This window comes from Trichechus manatus, unplaced genomic scaffold (genome assembly GCF_000243295.1).
Source record: "Trichechus manatus latirostris isolate Lorelei unplaced genomic scaffold, TriManLat1.0 scaffold00156, whole genome shotgun sequence".
NCBI lineage: Eukaryota > Metazoa > Chordata > Mammalia > Sirenia > Trichechidae > Trichechus > Trichechus manatus.
Genome location: NW_004444092.1, coordinates 4,269,276 through 4,287,806, shown reverse-complemented (window position 1 = coordinate 4,287,806; position 18,531 = coordinate 4,269,276). Strand labels below are relative to the sequence as shown.

The following is an 18,531-nucleotide window of genomic DNA, read 5'->3' as shown; positions in this document are numbered from 1 at the left end:
TGTATTTATTTGTTGATTGTTTCCTTGTTTTCCACTTAGCTGTGAGCTTCTTGAGTTTAGTGATCATATTTCACATCTACTTTATATTCCTCACAACTTTCAGGCGGGGTATTAAATGATTAATATATAATATAGGCTGGTTGAATTATTGACCGATTACATATAAATTAAATTAAGCCACTAGCAGCTGTATTACTGATTAATGATAGGATAATGAATACATTCTGAGGTTTTATATTTATTGCAAATGTATTTCAATCTTCATTCAGGCACCCCAGTGACTGAAATACAGCTGTGCCCCACAGACCTGCAAAGAGATCTCTGTCCATTTTTTATTGCTGTTTCTGACAACTCCATTTCCTACTTATCACCTTTTTTCTATTCCACTGATCTTTTTCTTTCTCCTTCTGTCCAATTAATTGTGCACACATATGAGCACATGAATGTTTACATAGCTACCTACATGTTATTGCAAAACATGCAAGAATATAGTAACATTGCAAATTTAATTAAGCTTCTACCACTAAGTAAAGACAAATATTACCTTTTCTATCCTTCTAATCAGAATTAACTGGACGGCAATGGGTTTGGTTTTTTTAGTATCCTTCTAATTAAAAAAAAAAGAGAGAGAGAGAGATTTTATCAATTATTCATTCATCAAACCAACATTTAAGGAGAACTTAGTGTGTTTTTAATCTCATGCCAGAGACTGATGAAAACAGAAATGAGACATGGTCCCTGTTTCCAGCTGATTCATGGTATACATTGTATTACTCATACTTGAGTAATGAATGGAATTTATTTAAAGGAAAATGTTCTTGGCAGCCTCCAGTTTTACCTTATCTTGATTGTAACTTAAATTCACATAGAGAACAAGGTATACACCTCTTTTACTTAGTCATTCAATATATAAATATTTATTGAGAGCTTAAGAACAATGACATGGGTAGAAAATGTCCCTGACTTCACGGTGTGTTGATTTTAGTTGGGAAGAGAAAAGCAGACACACAAATGAACAAGAATCTGTTGCTGTTGAGTTGATTTAGACTAATGGCAATCCTGTAGGACAGAGCACTGCCCCATAGGGTTTCCAAGGCTATAATCTTTATGGAAGCAGACTGACACATCTTTCCTCCAAGGAGCAACTGGCTGATTTGAACCACCCACCTTTGGTTAGCAGCTGAGTGCTTAACCACTGCGCCACCAGGGCTTCTTAAATAAACAACTACATAATGTAATTTCAGATAGTGATCGGTGTTAAAAGAAAATGAAACAGAGGTGGAAAGTGACAGGGAGTTGGAGAGAGCAATTTGAGATGGGTGTGTAGGGCAGGCCTCTCTGAGGAGGTCACACTTGAGTAGACTTGAATAATGAAAAGGAGTTAGCCTTGTGAAGATGGGGGTAGAGGGCATTGAAGGTAAAGGGAACAAGTGTAAAAGTCCGTGAAGCAGGAGAAGCAAGCTCAGCTTGGTTTGTTTGAGGAATAGGACACAGGCCTCCATGTTAGCAGCAAAAATAAACTGGTAGATGAGCTTGAAGAGGTGATCAGGGGCCAAATAACTCCTTATATGGAGTTTGGACTCTGTTCTAAGGTGTAATGAGAAGCCACTGAGGGTTTTTAAATATATATAAGCTATAGCTTATAACTCTTGAACCGTTTTACAGCCCTCCCTACCAAAATTCAGAAATTAAATTTAACCCAAAACAGTAACATTGAAATTGACCATATTAATTGAATGTGACAAGTGATGTTTTGCTGAAACTAAAGTGCTGTTCACAGTGTAATATTGGGCAAACCTTCGTGGTGCAGGTTCTTTCCAGTTTGGCTGCCTACCTTTCTGTGATGTTTAATTGTATGTGTCAACTTGGCTAGGCTGTGGTCCCCAGTTGTTTGGCCAAATACTAGTCTAGAGGTTGCTGTGATGGTATTTACATGGAATTAACATTTACGATCAGTTGGCTTTAAGTAAACCAGATCACCCTCCATAATGTGGGTGGGCCTCATCCACTCAGTTGAAGGCGTTAAGAGCAAGTACCAAGGTTTCTCCAGCGAGAAGGAATTCAGCTTCAAGACTGTAATATAGATATCCTACTGGAGTTTCCAGCCTGTCACCTGACTTACAAATTTCAGACTTGCCAGCTCGTATGATATACATATATAGAGAGAGAGAGAAAGAGAGATACATATACACTATATATATTATATATATATAATATATATACATTTTATATATATATATATATAATATATATATATATATGTATGCATGTATAGTTCCTGGGTGGCACACCAGTTAAGTGCTCAGCTGCTAACCTAAAGGTTGGTATTCAAGTCCACCCAGCACCCAGAGACTCCTTGGAAGAAAGGCCTGGAGATCTACTTCTAAAAAATCAGCCATTAAACCCTATGGAGCACAGTTCTACTATGACACACATGGGGTCACCATGAGTCAGAGTCAACTTACTGGCAATGGGTTTGGTTTGGTTTGGTTTGGTTTGGGATATATCTATAATCCTACTGGTTCTGTTTCTCTGGAGAACCCTGACTAACACAGTGACCCTGTGCTATGTGATAATTCCATTCCACCACACCCTCCCCTACCCCCATTGCTATAATACCTCCACCAGATACAAATGTGTCATTTCATATTTATGGTTCCTCAGTGATTTTTTTCTCCAGTCTGCCATGATTGTAAGTGAAAACACTCCTGCAGGCCTCTACTCCAACATACATGGTTTTGGGGCTGCAGCGTCCAGATGATCCAGAACGTGCTTACCGAATTGTTTAGACTCTCACCTAAAGGAAAGCATAAAACTAAAATTTATCCTAGAGATCTCATAGGCCCCCTAAGAATTAAACTCATAGCCTTCTAGGATTGTTTGAAAAAACTGGCTCTACATGGAAAGCTAAACACTTCGGGAGTGAGGTAAGAAGATATTTAAATATAACAGCGTAAGACAGACTCCAAGGCAGCCCATGACGGAGTAACTAAAATAAAGCCAGGAAATAATCACTGAGGAAGCAGGGGAAGGAGATATCCCTGTGCGTTCTGTAGGTGTTTGAGGGGGACTGTGGACTGAGGCAGGGCTTGATAGGGATCGCAGGATTTGGACAGTTTGTACGAAGGAGAGAGAATAGGACATTCTCCAAGGGTAGAAAACAGCATGAACAACGGCTTGAATGCCAAAGGGATTCCAAGTGTTAAGGAGACTGTGAACACAGCTGGCTGGCTGGAGCAGAGGGTTTTGATTAGAGGATGAGGAGGAAACACATTGAGAATGCTGGGTCCTGCAGTTTCTGCTCTGATGTGGCCCAATGGGATCAGATGTTGGTATTCATAGCCCCAGACTGTCTTGTTCGAGCGCTGGTGGTGGGATCTGTGGGACAGAGGTACTTTCTCAATGTAGCTATTTGTACTGAGCTTGTCACTAGCTCGGCAGGAGGTAAAAATTACTTGACAGTCTCTCCTGGCTCTCACCCATCATCTAAAGCCTGAGAGAGAGTGGGGGGTGTCAGACTCAGTGGGCGCTAGGGAGAGTGAGTCCTTAAGAACTGGAGCTTTTGGTGAAGGAGAGTAAAGAGCATTTGGATGCTTACCCATAGTCTGGGGGCACCCGTGCCAGGCAAGCAGGCCCCCACAATGGAATCCTTGTACCCTCCCACCCCTCCTGTGGTTAGCCCTTCACTCTCCAAGTGCTTGATTCGGTATGGAAAGAGAAAAAGGGAATCTCTCTCTCTATCAAGAGAAAAGGAGAATCTCTCTCCCTCGCTCGCTCTCGCTCTCTTTCGCTTTCTCTCTCTCTCTCTCTCTCTCTCTCTCTCTCTCTCACACACACACACACACACACACACATACGCATCAGATTATCAAAAATCACTTTGGAATTTAAAATCTCAGCTAACAATCCTTCTCAGAAGCAGAAAGCAACATTTTCATGTAATTCTATTGGTTCCCTATTAAATTGCAAATGTGAACAATTCATCAGATGCAATACACTCATTTAAACCCATTTGACTTCTTAAGACAGGGTGATAACATGTTGGATTTCATTTTTGTTTGCTGTATAAGAGTCTTGAATTTTGGCCAAAAACCCTGGCCCTGGATGAATGTGCTTTAGACCTCACTTTTTGTCACAAGGCCAGGCGGACATGGGAGAGAGGGTGGAGCTGTCTGTTCAGACATGATTTTTAGTTTTGCCCTTTGCCTCTGGAGCCAGAGCCCTGGCCCACATCCAGCCGCACTGAGAGAAGATTATGGTATTTTCTAGGTAATTTTAAGGAGCACAAACCCAAAGTGAAGTCAGGTGGTTTCAAGTCTGCGCTGAATTTTTCGTGTTGAGGATTTGTCATGATTTGGGTTTTCAGCAAAGCTGTGTTTTAAATGATGAAGAGAGTTGTGTTCTTCTAGAGACAGGCATGTTTTGGTTGTTTGCTAATGACCTCTGGTTTTGCTTATGGAGAGTTTTGTTAACAAATGGAAATGTAGCAAAATAAAACAGTCTCTTTCTTTCTTATTTTTCTCTTTCTCTTTTTTTTCACCCCCTCTCTTTTTTTTAAACAATGGGAACCCTTGCAATAACTGTCAAAACCAAGCTATAGATATTGGTTATTGTGGCATCATTAATGCTGTGTAAAAATAGTCACTTTGGAAATCAAATACATGCCTCTAATCTCCTGTCGGTGCTTTTAAACAAAGCCTTTTCCTCGCTGTTTGATAGATCCTATTGTTGAGAGAAGAGAAATGTATTCAAAAATTCTTTGATACTTTTCCAACCTCAAGAACCTATTGAGCAGTAATTAGCCTTTAAGGCGGCTGATAAGGAAACTCAGCAGGGGCCGACTCTTGAATTTAAAGTTAACCCCAGCCCTGGATGTTTCAGCTTTGGAACCAAAGTCACACTCGACTATTCTGCCCACTTGTCTTGTTTTTCCACCTTTTCTGACAGAAACGGAGGTCAAGGCTGAGTCTACAGTGGGTAACAAAATTAAATCAAAATCAACTCTAAACTCGAGTGTAGAAGACTTCTGTTTAACAGAAAAATGGCTATCTTCAAGCACGAGTGGCTGACTGAATTGAACAGAATTGTGATTTCTGGTTCATGTTTGGTTGGATCCTGGGATGGGGTGACCCGTGTTTACTGAGATAGCATTGAATTCCACGTAGCTTTCAGTTCTGCAGCCTTGTCCCAGTTATCGCAAGGTATAGATACGATTTAAAGCTAAGTTGAAAATTAAAAAGAGGCTCTACTGTTTCCAGAGGGACATATTATATATATATTCATTCACTACAGGCAACCTGGAGCAAAAGGTAGAGTTGCCATCGTTGACTACAAAGTGACGCGTTTGGGAGGGAGGAGAGAAACTGCTCCTCAGAATCAGCATTCTGTCTTGCATTCTCAGGGGCAATACCATAAATGCAGAACTGTAGGGTAAATGTGCCCTCGTAGGTGTGCATTAGAGACTAGGAAACCAAAAAAAAAAAAAAATCCTCCTTCTGTCCTCCTTTGAATGACAAGGATATTTCATTATCACAGCCAGACCCTTGGTTATAGACAAAAAAGTTAACAATATGCTAGCCGTGAGATTCTATGGTTGACAGCCTTCACCCCTAGGGCCTGAAGTACTCCAGTCCCTCTAAGGCTGACTCCCAGAGGCACATGAATGTTGAGAGAAAGTAGCAAGAATAGTTGATACAGTGTGGTTAATGTGAGAAGTGACTTTGCTGATGCTGAATCCAAAAGCCCCCCAAAATCATAATTACCATCTTCAAAATACATTTACTAACTGCAGGATGTCTAGTTGCTGTGCGGTGCTGGTCTGGATTCAGGCGTCTTTAGAGTCAATTACGTGCCCTCCTCCTGTTTCTAGGCATCACCGTTCTTCCCCAGACAAATACACTTATGAGTATATTCCATGCAAAAGAATATTCATTTCCCTCTCTCTCTCCATCTCTGTCTCTCTCCTTCTCTCTCTCTCTCTCTCTCACACACACACACACACACACACACACACGTGCACATGCACACACACATACCAATTAAAATTTATGTGATATAAAGAATCTCAGATAGTAATGATGCTTTAAGTCAAAGCATAGTGAGTATGGAATGTTGTTTGTTTGAATGAGATAAAGTTCATCAGACATTTAATTGCCACTGTCTTGTTCTCTGAGTACACAGGAAATTCCCGGATAGATTTTCTACATCCATCTCAATAGTGGCCTATTTTTTTTATTACTAGTTTCCATATTGGAGCCCTGATGGCACAGTGGTAAAGGGCTTGGCTACTAACCTGCTCAAGAACAGTCCTGTGCTCTGGGTTCCTTCCCACGGGTACAAACATGCTGAAATCTTTGTTAAAACTAAGTAACAGCTGTGACATTCACCAGAGATTAGGTTTCAAGTTACCAGAGTAAACAGAATAGTTCTGAACCAAGTAGCATGCTAAAAGAGCAAGAGGTAGCCCAAGGAGGATGCTGAGTCTGTACCTTGACTTTCCTTAATGGATTTTTGACTCAGAGTTGGTGGTTACCATGGTCTGATGTGGCCGAGGAAGGTATTAACTAGGACAGGTGATGAGACCTGCCTTGAAAGATGCATAGACTTCCATAGATGGTAAGGAAGACAACTGAGGAGGGGAAGGCAAAGCGTGCAAAGACCCGAATATGTCAATCAACATGGCCTTCCCAGTTAACCATTTGCTGTCTAATCAGTTTGGACTCATGGCTAACCCATGTGTGCCAGAGTAGAACTGTGCTCCATAGGGTTTGCAACTGCTGATTTTTCAGAAGTAGATCGCCAGGCCTTCTGAGGTGCCTCTGGGTGGACTCAAACCGCTAACCTTTCGGTTAGGAGCCAAATGCTTAACCGTTTGTACTACCCAGGGACTCCATGGTATTCCCAGATGGTGGTAAAGGTGGGGTGTGGGGACAGCTCAGATGGACCCTGAGGATTTAACCTAAGAAACAATAGGAAATAATTTTGGTTTGTGTAGGGCAAGGGGCATGTTATGAGAGGTCTTGACTATGTAGTTAAGACTTTTAGATGTGATAAGCTATTAATTTATTAAACGTATTGATAAATGTGCAGCACATTGCACTATGAGCAAAATGGAATCCCAAGCCCAAAGGGTCAGAGGAAGAAGGTTCACAAATCTCTTCACAAGCGTCGGGCAGGAGAGGAACTTGATCCAGAGCCTGCCTGCTTCATCACCTACTTCCAAACCATCTTGTCTGCCTTCTATTTGCCAGGCTCTATGCCAAGTGCTTGAGATATAAATTCACATAAGAAATGGTCTCACATGTCAAGGATATTACATTCTAATCGAGAGTGGGTGGGTTTGAGGGAAAAAAGGACGGCCCTGGATTAGGATCCTCTTATAGATTGGTGGTTCATGATTAGATGGGTTGGTTTAAAGTATCATAGACATTTAGCCCTAAAATTGAGGTTAGTTGCCAAACAGCTTGAAGAGCCAAAGTGCACCACACTGACCACTGCCACGTTACCCAACCACTCCTCTACCAACCCTATGAATCTGTTGACACTTCTCTCTCCAAGGCCATTGGTGAACCTCTAATTGCTAAATGCAGTGGCTTCTTAATATTCATCTTCTGTGATACTATCTACTACTCATTCTTGCAGCTCTCTTCAGTCCAGGTTATGTTCTCCTGTTTTGCCTTGAGTCTCTCCTCTGGTTCTTCACTCCCTTGGCCCACTTCTTCAAAGGTTCTGCTGCCACTAAAGACCTCCATACTCTCTCCTTTACCTCAGCAGCTCCTGCGAATGGACCCTTAGCATGGACTTCAAGCCTGCCCTCTCTTTCAACTCCAGAGCTATATTCCTACTGCAAGGTGGACCTGAGTGATTCAAATTCATCATGTTTAAAAGCAAACAAGATCTTCCTCCCCTACTTGGCTGATTCTTCTGTTTTCTACTCAGTTAATGGTATTCATCACTTAGTTGTCTGCATTAGAAGAACTGAGAATATTCTCATGAATGTTAGACATCTCTGAATCCATTTAGCTCATAGTGCAATGTGCTGCACATTTATCAATACGTTTAATAAATTAATAGCTTATCACATCTAAAAGTCTTAACTACATAGTCAAGACCTCTCATAACATGCCCCTTGCCCTACACAAACCAAAATTATTTCCTATTGTTTCTTAAGGTAAATCCTCAGGGTCCATCTGAGCTGCCCCCATACCCCACCTTTACCTCCATCTGGGAATACCATGGAGTCCCTGGGTAGTACAAACGGTTAAGCATTTGGCTCCTAACCGAAAGATTAGCGGTTTGAGTCCACCCAGAGGCACCTCAGAAGGCCTGGTGATCTACTTCTGAAAAATCAGCAGTTGCAAACCCTATGGAGCACAGTTCTACTCTGGCACACATGGGTTAGCCATGAGTCCAAACTGATTAGACAGCAAATGGTTAACTGGGAAGGCCATGTTGATTGACATATTCGGGTCTTTGCATGCTTTGCTTTCCCCTCCTCAGTTGTCTTCCTTACCATCTATGGAAGTCTATGCATCTTTCAAGGCAGGTCTCATCACCTGTCCTAGTTAATACCTTCCTCGGCCACATCAGACCATGGTAACCACCAACTCTGCCCACCTCCCCATCTGCAAATTCCTCTGGCACCTATCATCTGTACCACAGAGTTTAACACTTGGCTACATACTTGTTCTCTTTCGTTGGTATAAACAAGGCAGAAAGCCAGCCTCTTTTCTAAGGATGTGCAGACATGGTAAATCCCCCCTTGAGTTTTCCCAGGAATGTGACTTTGAGAAGGAATTTATATTCTTTCTTCAGTGGTGAAATCTATGTTCCTCCTTATGATATGATGTGTTTTCTCTTTTGTCTTAGTTATCAGGAAATTTAGAGCTATTGCAGTACCAGATTGTAATAATCAGCTTGTCTCAAGATCCTGGCAATATGCATCTATCCTACCTATCTTCTTTAGAATGCTCTGTTATGTGTTTATTCTTAATTTTGCAGTATATTTAACCTGTAAGGCACCATAAGTTCTTTCAGAACAAAGTGAAAAAATGGATTCTAAAAAAGAAAAACAATACTCTGCTCTTATTATTTATTATTGCATAGACTCATTTTCCTACCTGGATTTTGAGTTTTTGAGAATAGAGTCAACTCTTATATATCTATCAATTGCCTAAAATAGCAGGTCCTTAATAAATCTTTGTTGATGGGTTAATACCCTTGGTTATCCTGAAATATGTGCTTTGTCAAAGTAACAAACTTTAAAATAAATCAGTATTTTGCACTGAGCTTGAAATAGCTCCTAAAATGATATCATTCCAATTAAGAGCACTGAGCATGTCTATTTCTGCTAGAATTCTGTTTAATGTTTAAAATATCTGAATAAAAGAGCAATAAAAGTCAAAAGTTAAAGTTTTAGGTATTACAGTATCTAAGCATAACGCTTAAACAGGTGAGAAGATTAGCAAAATCAATAGTTTACTGCCAGTAACACTTACCGGATAATGAAGTGCACTTTTTTTCACAGCCCCAAAGCCCTGCTGGCTGCCTTTCTGGTAAACATGATATTCAGGTGGTGTCTGACTTTTTTTTTTTCCCTTCCGTTATCCCAATTTTCACCCACTTTTCCCCTGCTTCCTAGCATAAGATAGCAAACATTAAAATTGGCTTTCAATAAAACGACTTATGCCAGTTATCAAATTCTTTTCTTTCTTCTTCCCCACCCCTTTTTTTAAGCTCACCCAAGGAGAATACTTTTAACTTTGAAAGAAACCACAAGAATGTAATCATAAAGTTACCTGTAGACTTGGCCTGTATTCATACTTCCTGTCCTTCCACCTCCAATCCCACCCCTACCCTCCTCCCAAACATTCACCCCACCCACACATACTTATGGCTGTTAAATATATACAGACAATAACAGGCATGTATGAATAATTTCATACAAGTACAAACATAAATTTGCATTTCTAACAAGTTTCCAGGAAGTTACACATAAGAATCACTTGGGGATCTTGTTTAAAATGTAGATTCTGATTCAGTATATCTAGGGGTGGAAGTGCAAATTCTTAGCAGGGAACTGGTTAGAAATGTGAATTCTCAGCAGGGGTTCAAACCAGAATGGACAAGTTCATTGAAGCCTTTGCTTCTAAGACTTAGAATTCACCCAACTGACTCTGAAAAAAAAAAAAAAGCCAAACCCATGGCCATCGAGTCAATTCCAACTCATAGCGACCCTATAGGACAGAGTAGAACTGCCCCATAGGGTTTGCAAGGAGCAGCTGGTAGATTTGAACTGTCAGCCTTCTAGTTAGCAGCTAAGCTCTTAACCACTGCACCACCAGGGCTCCACCTAGCTGACTAGGCTTTACCATTGTGCAAAAATTAAGTAAGGGCTGGGTAAATTCTTCCTTTTGCTCTTTTAACTAGAGTAGAAGCGTTTGCCTTTTCATTTCTTTGACATAGTGTACAAGTTGCCTTCCCTAACCTTATAAGCAAGACCTTTTGAAGAGAGAGAAAGAGAAGGAGGATAACAGACACAAGTATCTACATTATCATGAGGTTCAAAGACCCCCTACCTCCCTGCTCTAGCCTGCATTTTTTAATCTGCTGTCAGAAGATAAATTAAAACTCATCTTCATCCCCCTAAGTTATGTTTTGGGACCAAACCAATATGGGCCCATCCTGGTCAGCCTCAAGTGATCTCCCACCTTGTGGAATGTCCAGGGCTTATAATTAATCCTAGGTTATTTTTCCATGGCCCCTTCCGATGTCCTGAATCACCTCACTCCTGATTAGCTAGTATTTGCTTTTTGAATACAAATTAGTTTCAGTTTAGCTTAGGGGAAATAGAATAAAGTAACTAAATCTTTTGCAAAGCAGGAAGCGTATCAAAGAATACATTCTACATTTGAACAGAACAGAATCTTTTGAACTTGTGCTATTTTGGATTCTCTTTGCCAGTTCTCTTGGCCATTATAATAAATGGAAGTATCAACTATACTAATTTTAGATATAATATAAAAGATGTGTTGCATTTAATACCAGAAAATACAGGAATGCAGACCTAAAGAAAAACTCATCTTGACCCTTTGAAAACGTGTCTGTCAATTGTTGATGCAAGAAGTAAATTTGAAAATTTTATTATTTAGATAAGTTTACCATGTTTAATCTGTAAGTCTGTTTTGACCAGACAAATCTGGATATTTGGGTATATGACTTTTTGAAAAGAAATGAAATTTTTCAAGATGTTATATTTACTAAATGCAGTGAGGCAAATTATGTTAGATTAGCTCTAGGAACAGGCAAATGTTAATGTGGGCAATTTGGATATTAAGTGTGAAAAAGGAATCAAACATAATCCATGGATCTGGGTTTGTAATTTGATATTTTTTAAACTTTTCTTTAAGAATTATGTATATATGTATTATACACACACATGTGTATATATATAACAAATATGTATAGCAAATATTTATTTACATTGGTGGGACAATTTGTAATGTGGTAACAGGGTGCTAGAGTGGAGATTGGCAGTTTAAGAACCAGAGTGGGAATATTCTGTTATTTAACTAGGAAAATGCAGTTGCATAGTTTGACTTTAAATAAATAATAAGTAAACAAAGAAAGCTTGAGCCTGCAAATAGCACTTTACTTGCTCATCCTTCTTATTTTTTAAGGCAGTTGATGCAAACAAATTTCTGGCTGCTTCTAGGTCCAGTTCATTATCCTCCCTTTACACCCCCTAATCTTTAATACCAATATCCATCCATTCCCTCCCAGTCTTCTAATATAGCCCCTAATTCAACCTGACCATTAAGTATATATTGAATGTTTCTTTCTCCAACTAATAAAATGCCGGCTATGAAACCACTCAGCCATGGTAGGAATAGAGATGGGGACAGTAGCCACCAAAAAGGGGTTCTTCTGAACCTTCTTGCTTCCTTCTATAGCCTCATGACCTTTCAGAGAGAGATTATTAGTCCAGAAAGGGATTATCAGGCCAGAGAACAGCCAACCTCCATCGTACTAACAAGCCAACTTGGCTGAACCTGGTTTTGGCAGCAAAATGGCCCTCTCTGCCCTGCCACAACTCAAACAAACAAGAATCCAGAACATTCCAAAATAGCCATAGTAGTTGAGATGAATGCAAAAGACAATTCAAAAGAGCATCCCCACTTAAAAAGTGCTTTCAAAATGATTTCATACAGATTTGTGCTATTAAAACACCCCTTGTAACGAAGAACCTTTAGGTGGAGCTGTTATTCATAAAACTCCTGCCAAATGTGGGAAGTACTCCTTTTATGAATTAGGCAAAGCATGTAGCTTTTGCCATGGCTTTAAACACTCAAATACTAGTCAAAACCTGTGAATATGTATACATTCTTTCATATGGATAATTAGCCTCTTTATTGGTGGCGCCTCCTGGATTAGGAGGATTCTTCCATGCAAATAAGCTGTAGAGGAAGGTAGTGCAACAAAGGATACCTTTCATGTGGCTTCAGTACTTATTTAGCAAAACTTCTACATTTATAGAGAGGCAAATGCTAAATTCCTGGATTGCTATTACCTTCTTGAATTCCAATTAAAGTCCTTACATACTTTCATCTAATGCACACAAGCGACAAATAGACCCATGAAACATATTCTGCTCCAAATAAGCTCACCCAAAGAATGTCCGATTTTGGATTTCTAACCATGATTGAAAGCGGTGAAGATCTCATTTAGACACCATATGTATTGTCTTAATACTAGCCACAGAAATTAAGATAAATACAGGATATTTTGTGCTTTAGAAGGTTCTCAAATTAAGTTGCAAATAAAGCTTTCCGAAGATGAGTAACAAATGCACAATGCCTCTTTTGGGCCAAGAGAGTTGGTTTTTTGGTTTGCTTTGCTTTGGTTTGCTTTGTGAGCTTTGGTTGGTTTGTTTGTTTGTTTGCGTAAGAACTTTCTTTTTATGGTGGTGACATCCATTTTTGTGTGAGCCCAAAGGTTTGGGGTCCTTTGGTGGTTTTTTAAGTGATACTGTGGTCTCACATTTTAATGTTTCCTGGAAGAACTGGGTGAATTTTTTTTTTTAATTACTAAGGAAATTTTCTTATTACTCATTGTTTAGTATTTGTTCGTCATTTTTTTTCCCAAGAAGATGTAGTTTTCAAAGTAAGATTCCATTTGTTTTTCTTTTATTTCAGAAGAGAAAATTAAAAATTCTATTATAGATCCCCTCCTCCCTTCCACTCAGGTTATGCTCTGCCTCATTCCCCCTCCACTCCAAAAGAAATGTTCATCGTTTGGGTAAACATTTCTACCGAGTCTATAATCATGTAGACAAATACAACTTCAAGAACCACAGTGTTTAGAGGTGTTAGGAGCATTTTAACACAAATCTTCCTATTCACTAGCCTTCAAAACACTAAATCCTATTGGGATGCCTAGAGGAGCCTGATAAGTGGAAAATAAATAATATAGAGGAAAATAAAACAAACATTGTATTTTCTGGATGTCACTGTGGTACATATCTGACATTAGAAATAGAAACTCACCTCTCGTGAAATCATTTTCTGTTTAACTGATGGCAACAATATGCAGCTCTATTCATTTCCAGAAGTATACTTATAAAATCAAAGGTCATATCTAGAGATCAAGTCTTTATTGTAAAATGTTGATGATGTAGAGTTTCATGTTTTAACAGATTTCATACCTGTCTCTCTTATGCCGAATGTAATATTCTGTATTTCTTATGCAATTAATTGAATAAGAGATCTAGTATTACTTTTATATTTTCTTTTTTTTTTCATTAAAAGCTACCCTGATGCATTTTTATATGTATGTTTTACTAAAATACAAAGTAAAGAAAAAATGACTGTGATATGAATTCCACAGAACATCAAGGAAGATGGCTTTAATGTTAATACTTACCTTTGAATGTTGCATAGTGGTTAAGAACTACAGCTGCTAACCAAAACATTGGCAGTTTGAATCCACCAGGCGCTCCTTGGAAACCCTACAGGGCAGTTCTGCTCTGTCCTATAGGGTCGCAATGAGTTGGAATCGACTCAACAGCAACGGGTTTTTTGTTTTTGTTTTTGTCAAAAAACTTTCACATACTTTACTCCATTCCATCCTTACAGCAGGTAATAAAGCACAGTGTAGAGTAGTCAGTCACAGAATGCTAAAGCTAATAAGAGCCCTCAAGGTCAGTTGCTCCAACCTTTATTTCACAGGTGAAAAAACTAAGATCCAAGGATGTTAGGTTGAATTGCCCAAAGTCTGTAGTTTTCTACTTTCTCCCATTGCCTTTTCTGCTCCATGCTTTGTTATCTCCATTTTTTAGACAATATAATGGTAGTCCCTCACACAAACATTCAGTGAACTGGAACCCAGATCCTTGCCGTGTAGGCTCATTTTATTCTAGTCTCCAAGTATCTGCTGGCTAATGGGCCATTCCTGTCCTATTTCTTAGTTTTCAGGAGAAAAAGATTTCTGTTAGTATCCAAAAACCAGTTGCCATACCTGTCGATTCCAATTCATTGTGACCCCATGTGTGACAGAGTAGAAGTATGCTCCATAGAGTTTTCAATGGCTGATTTTTCAATAGATCACCAGGCCTTTCTTCTGAGGCACCTCTGACTGGACTCAAACCTCCAACCTTTTGGATAGCAGCTGAGTGCATAACAGTTTACACCACCCAGAGGCTCCCTGTTCGTGTCACAGGGTACTAAAGATGCCTGGAAATGTATGGGTAAGATCTTCGGGATCGTTAATAACAGATTCAGGAAAAGAAATAAACATTCTGACTGCAATATTTTTTAACTGTTTCTACCAGGTACATAGTATATATTTAAGGAATATTGTCTGAATTGCATGAGACAGTAAAGAGTAGAGCGACAGACCTATTGTTTTATCTATGAAGATTGAAGACTATTGCTATGTTTTATAGAAGGATCACGTGGTCTAGTGAATAGAGAATGTGCTTAACAGTTAGAGAAACCTGCATTCCAAATTCAACTCTACCACTTAAAACTTTTGTGGCCTTGGGAAAGCTACTAACCTCCCTGAACTATAATTTTCTTTTCTGTAAATACCATCTACCTTACAGAGATTTTATGTGGATTAAATTAGACAACGTGTATATAGAGTAAGGCACACAGCAAACACCCAACAATTTTCCCTTCCCTGCCCTCTGTGTTTGTCCGGGAAGTGACTGGTAGCCTACTTCACTGCTCTGTTTGAGAGCTGGGGCATTAAAATCAAGTTGGTCTGGGTCTGGATATTTTACTGTTATTGGCACAGCCCTGGAAACGCGTCCAAAACAGCAGGGGGTCATGGCTTTATTTCACGGGCATGTGCTGCACGTGCAGTAGGTTGCATAATGGTGCAGTTTTCCTTTCCTTTCTTTCTTCTTTTTCTTACCAGTTCACTGATGCTAAATATGACAGTAGAAAAGGAAACACACAAGTGAAGGGGTCTTTGGCTAGTGAAATTTGCTTGTTTTGAAAAACATTTTTTACACTAACATGCTGTGGAACAATATTTAGTTTACTAAATGGCTTTGAATATTTTGCAGAGTAAATATTGTGGCTTTAATATATACAGAAGATATTACAGGGTTCACGCTCCACCTTTTTGAAACTTGTAGATTTCTAAAATCAATGATAATCCCATACTTAGTTTGTGGATCTAGACATTTATGTTTCACGTATTCAAAAACAGACTTTTTAGACCTGATGCTCTTGAATTCTTTTATGGAAATGTTAACATTTCATGATACATTTGTTTTATCATAAAATTTTTATAGTAAGCTTTTGAGACAAATTTTTAATATGGTTTTCAGATTACCTTTTAAGCCCGAAAATAAGAGAATGATAAAATCCCTGTATTGAAAAAAGTACAATTAATATTCAAAATAGCACTGTTCGCTACTATAAGACATTAACAGACCCCAAATGTCTGTGCTGTTCTTGGGAACTAGTGGCTGTAGATATCAACTCACTTGGTACCCAGATAATGGGTTCAATCCTCTCCTCAACCTATAAATTTATCAAGGTTAAAACAAAACCTTTGAAAATACAAGCCCTCCTCCCTTCCCCTAAACACACACATACTGCAGCCTAGAACTACTTACTTGCTCAGTGACTTTTCTAAAGGAAAATTAAGGTTTTGAGGTGGGAGGTGATAAGGAAGTTGGAGAAAGGCTAGAGATGGCACCAACAGAATAATAGTATTTCAATACGATACTAGTAAATATGAGAAAACTGGTTTTTGGTAACATGAACCATAAGTTTTTTCTAGATATTTAAAAAGTAAAGTCTCCAGGATATACTACAATTTTGACTGCTTCTCAGAGATGAAATTACTAAAGAAAGAGGGAACGAAACAGAACATTCGAGATTAGCAGGATAATTTATCTCTTAATAAATATTAATTAATATTAATATTGATTAAATAATATCAGCTCCTTAGAAAATGACTCTTCAAAGCTGGATGGTCTTTTAATTGATCAAAACAAAAACCATAGATGTGTTTATTGTGTGTCCGTATGTGTATATCTAGATCCATTCCTGTATTTCCTCAGATACACTATCAGCTCAGTTAATTAAAGAGGGTACTGACAGACTATTTAAAGCATGTATAAGTCTTTAACACCCTTTGACTTTAAGAAAAATGTATTACTCATATTCTTTTAGAAACGTTAACTGGCTAGCTACAAAATCAAGAATTAGGGTGGGAATAATCATCTACTAAGAATTAGAATTTATCATTCACAAGTGGTCAGGGAAGGATCAGCTCCTCCACACTGCCATTTTTTTATATTAATAAGAAAAAAATGATATCATCACTTCACTTTCAGGTATCATTGGGCATTCAGATTTTCTGGCGATGGTAATTTGAATCATCTAGTCCAAACAGTGAGAGGAAGAAAGAAACTACACAAACAGCCAATGAGCAAATAATTTTATCTCCAAATCACACTGCAAACGTAATATATAATTAATATGTTGGCAGAAAAGAATCATAGAATAATAAACTAGAAAATTATAAGACAAATGTTCATTGAATTATTTTTGATTTCTCAATGTCATACATTCTTTTTCAAGTTACCACACCCACCGTCAGATATTTTTTGAATTAAAAAGAAGACACGTCTTACAAGCACACACAGTGGACCATCTAAAATGTGGCTTTTAATGTGTTACAATTTTTTTTTCACTTTTAAGCAGTGATTTTAAAATGTCAAAGCACTACAACGCAAGGAAAGAGAAATGGCTTATAACTGCTACCTTCCCACATTTTTGCATTAGGTCTAGGTTACAGAAGTTTTACCATCTTCACACTGGTTTCCCTCGCTTTGATTTCGGCACATGCATTTTGTGGGTTTTACATTCAGTAACAGTACACTTTGGGAGTCTGCTCTCATATTTGGAACTGATTCCCTACAGATACATTCTTTGAACATTCTATGCAGAAAGAATTTGATTGTTCATATTGAATATTTTCTTTTTTTGATCTCATTGCTCTGGCCTGTACAGACATTCAGTGGAACCCATGAAGGGAATACAGACAGCTGACTGGATGAAGAAGACATTGGGAAAAAAAAAAAAAAACTCCCATTGTTTAGATTTCTGTCAGAGGATATAAGAATACTTAATTTCTTTCATCTCTAGGGCTTTCATTATCATTTAAATTTCATTTTACATTAATTGATCAGGGATTAGTAAAGCCATTATGCAGAAATTAGAATAAGACAAGCCAGATGGAATGAATAATTCATGAAGTCCAATTACATTTTATTTCTGGTGTACTTTCAAACTTGCCTCTGACTTCTGTGCTATTTTGATGTGACAATATTCAATGAAAATCGTAAGTGCAATTTTAATTTATTGTATCCCCCTGGAATGGAAGCATTTGTACGCAATGGGGGTGCGTTAATACATTTTCCTCAAAAACGCCAATTTGAGGGCTCTTGGAAACACTGGGTGATCTAGAAAATAAGGTCCGTTTATTAGAGGGTGAGGGACTGGGTTCGGTCCAGAGTATTACAGTGAGCCACCAATTTACCTGTTTTTGGTAAACTGACCCTATATAAAGTAGCAGAGTCTTAGGACAGCGAAATTGTTACTTGCCAGAAAAGCTACTGTCTCCTTTAAAATATTTTTTCCAATTAGCCACCGCAAAGGATCTATTAATATATGAGTTTGGCCTAGAGTTGCACTGGAAACAGTGCCAGCCGTTGCAGCTATAGACAAGAACCACGAGGTGGCAGGCGTTGCCTTCAATGCGAAGGTCTCGGGGCTGCCGCGGCTGCCGAGCTTTCCAGACCATCTCCGGGGGTCTGATCCCGGCAGACCTCGGCTCGGTTCAGGTTCCGAGCGACTCAGCAAGCGTGGCTCGGCGAGAATTCCGAGCTAATGGGCAGTCCCGTCCACCTGTCTGGAATGTCTCCTACGACTGTGTCTGAAACTGCCCCCCCACCGTCCGCCTCAGCCCCCAGCCCTTCACCCCCCCCGCCACCCCCCCACCCCTCGGTGG

At 39.0% G+C, this 18,531-nt stretch overlaps 1 protein-coding gene across 1 annotated transcript in view; it reads left to right on the top strand.

The window, feature by feature from the left end:
* LOC101344071 (cytoplasmic dynein 1 intermediate chain 1) overlaps nucleotides 1-18,460 on the top strand; it is a 51,342-nt gene extending 32,882 nt beyond the window's left edge. Inside the window, exon 7 of the mRNA XM_023740521.1 lies at nucleotides 18,245-18,460. Coding sequence (XP_023596289.1) covers nucleotides 18,245-18,460 — 216 coding nt within the window. The remainder of the gene's footprint in view (nucleotides 1-18,244) is intronic.
* The last annotated feature ends 71 nt before the right edge of the window (nucleotides 18,461-18,531 follow it).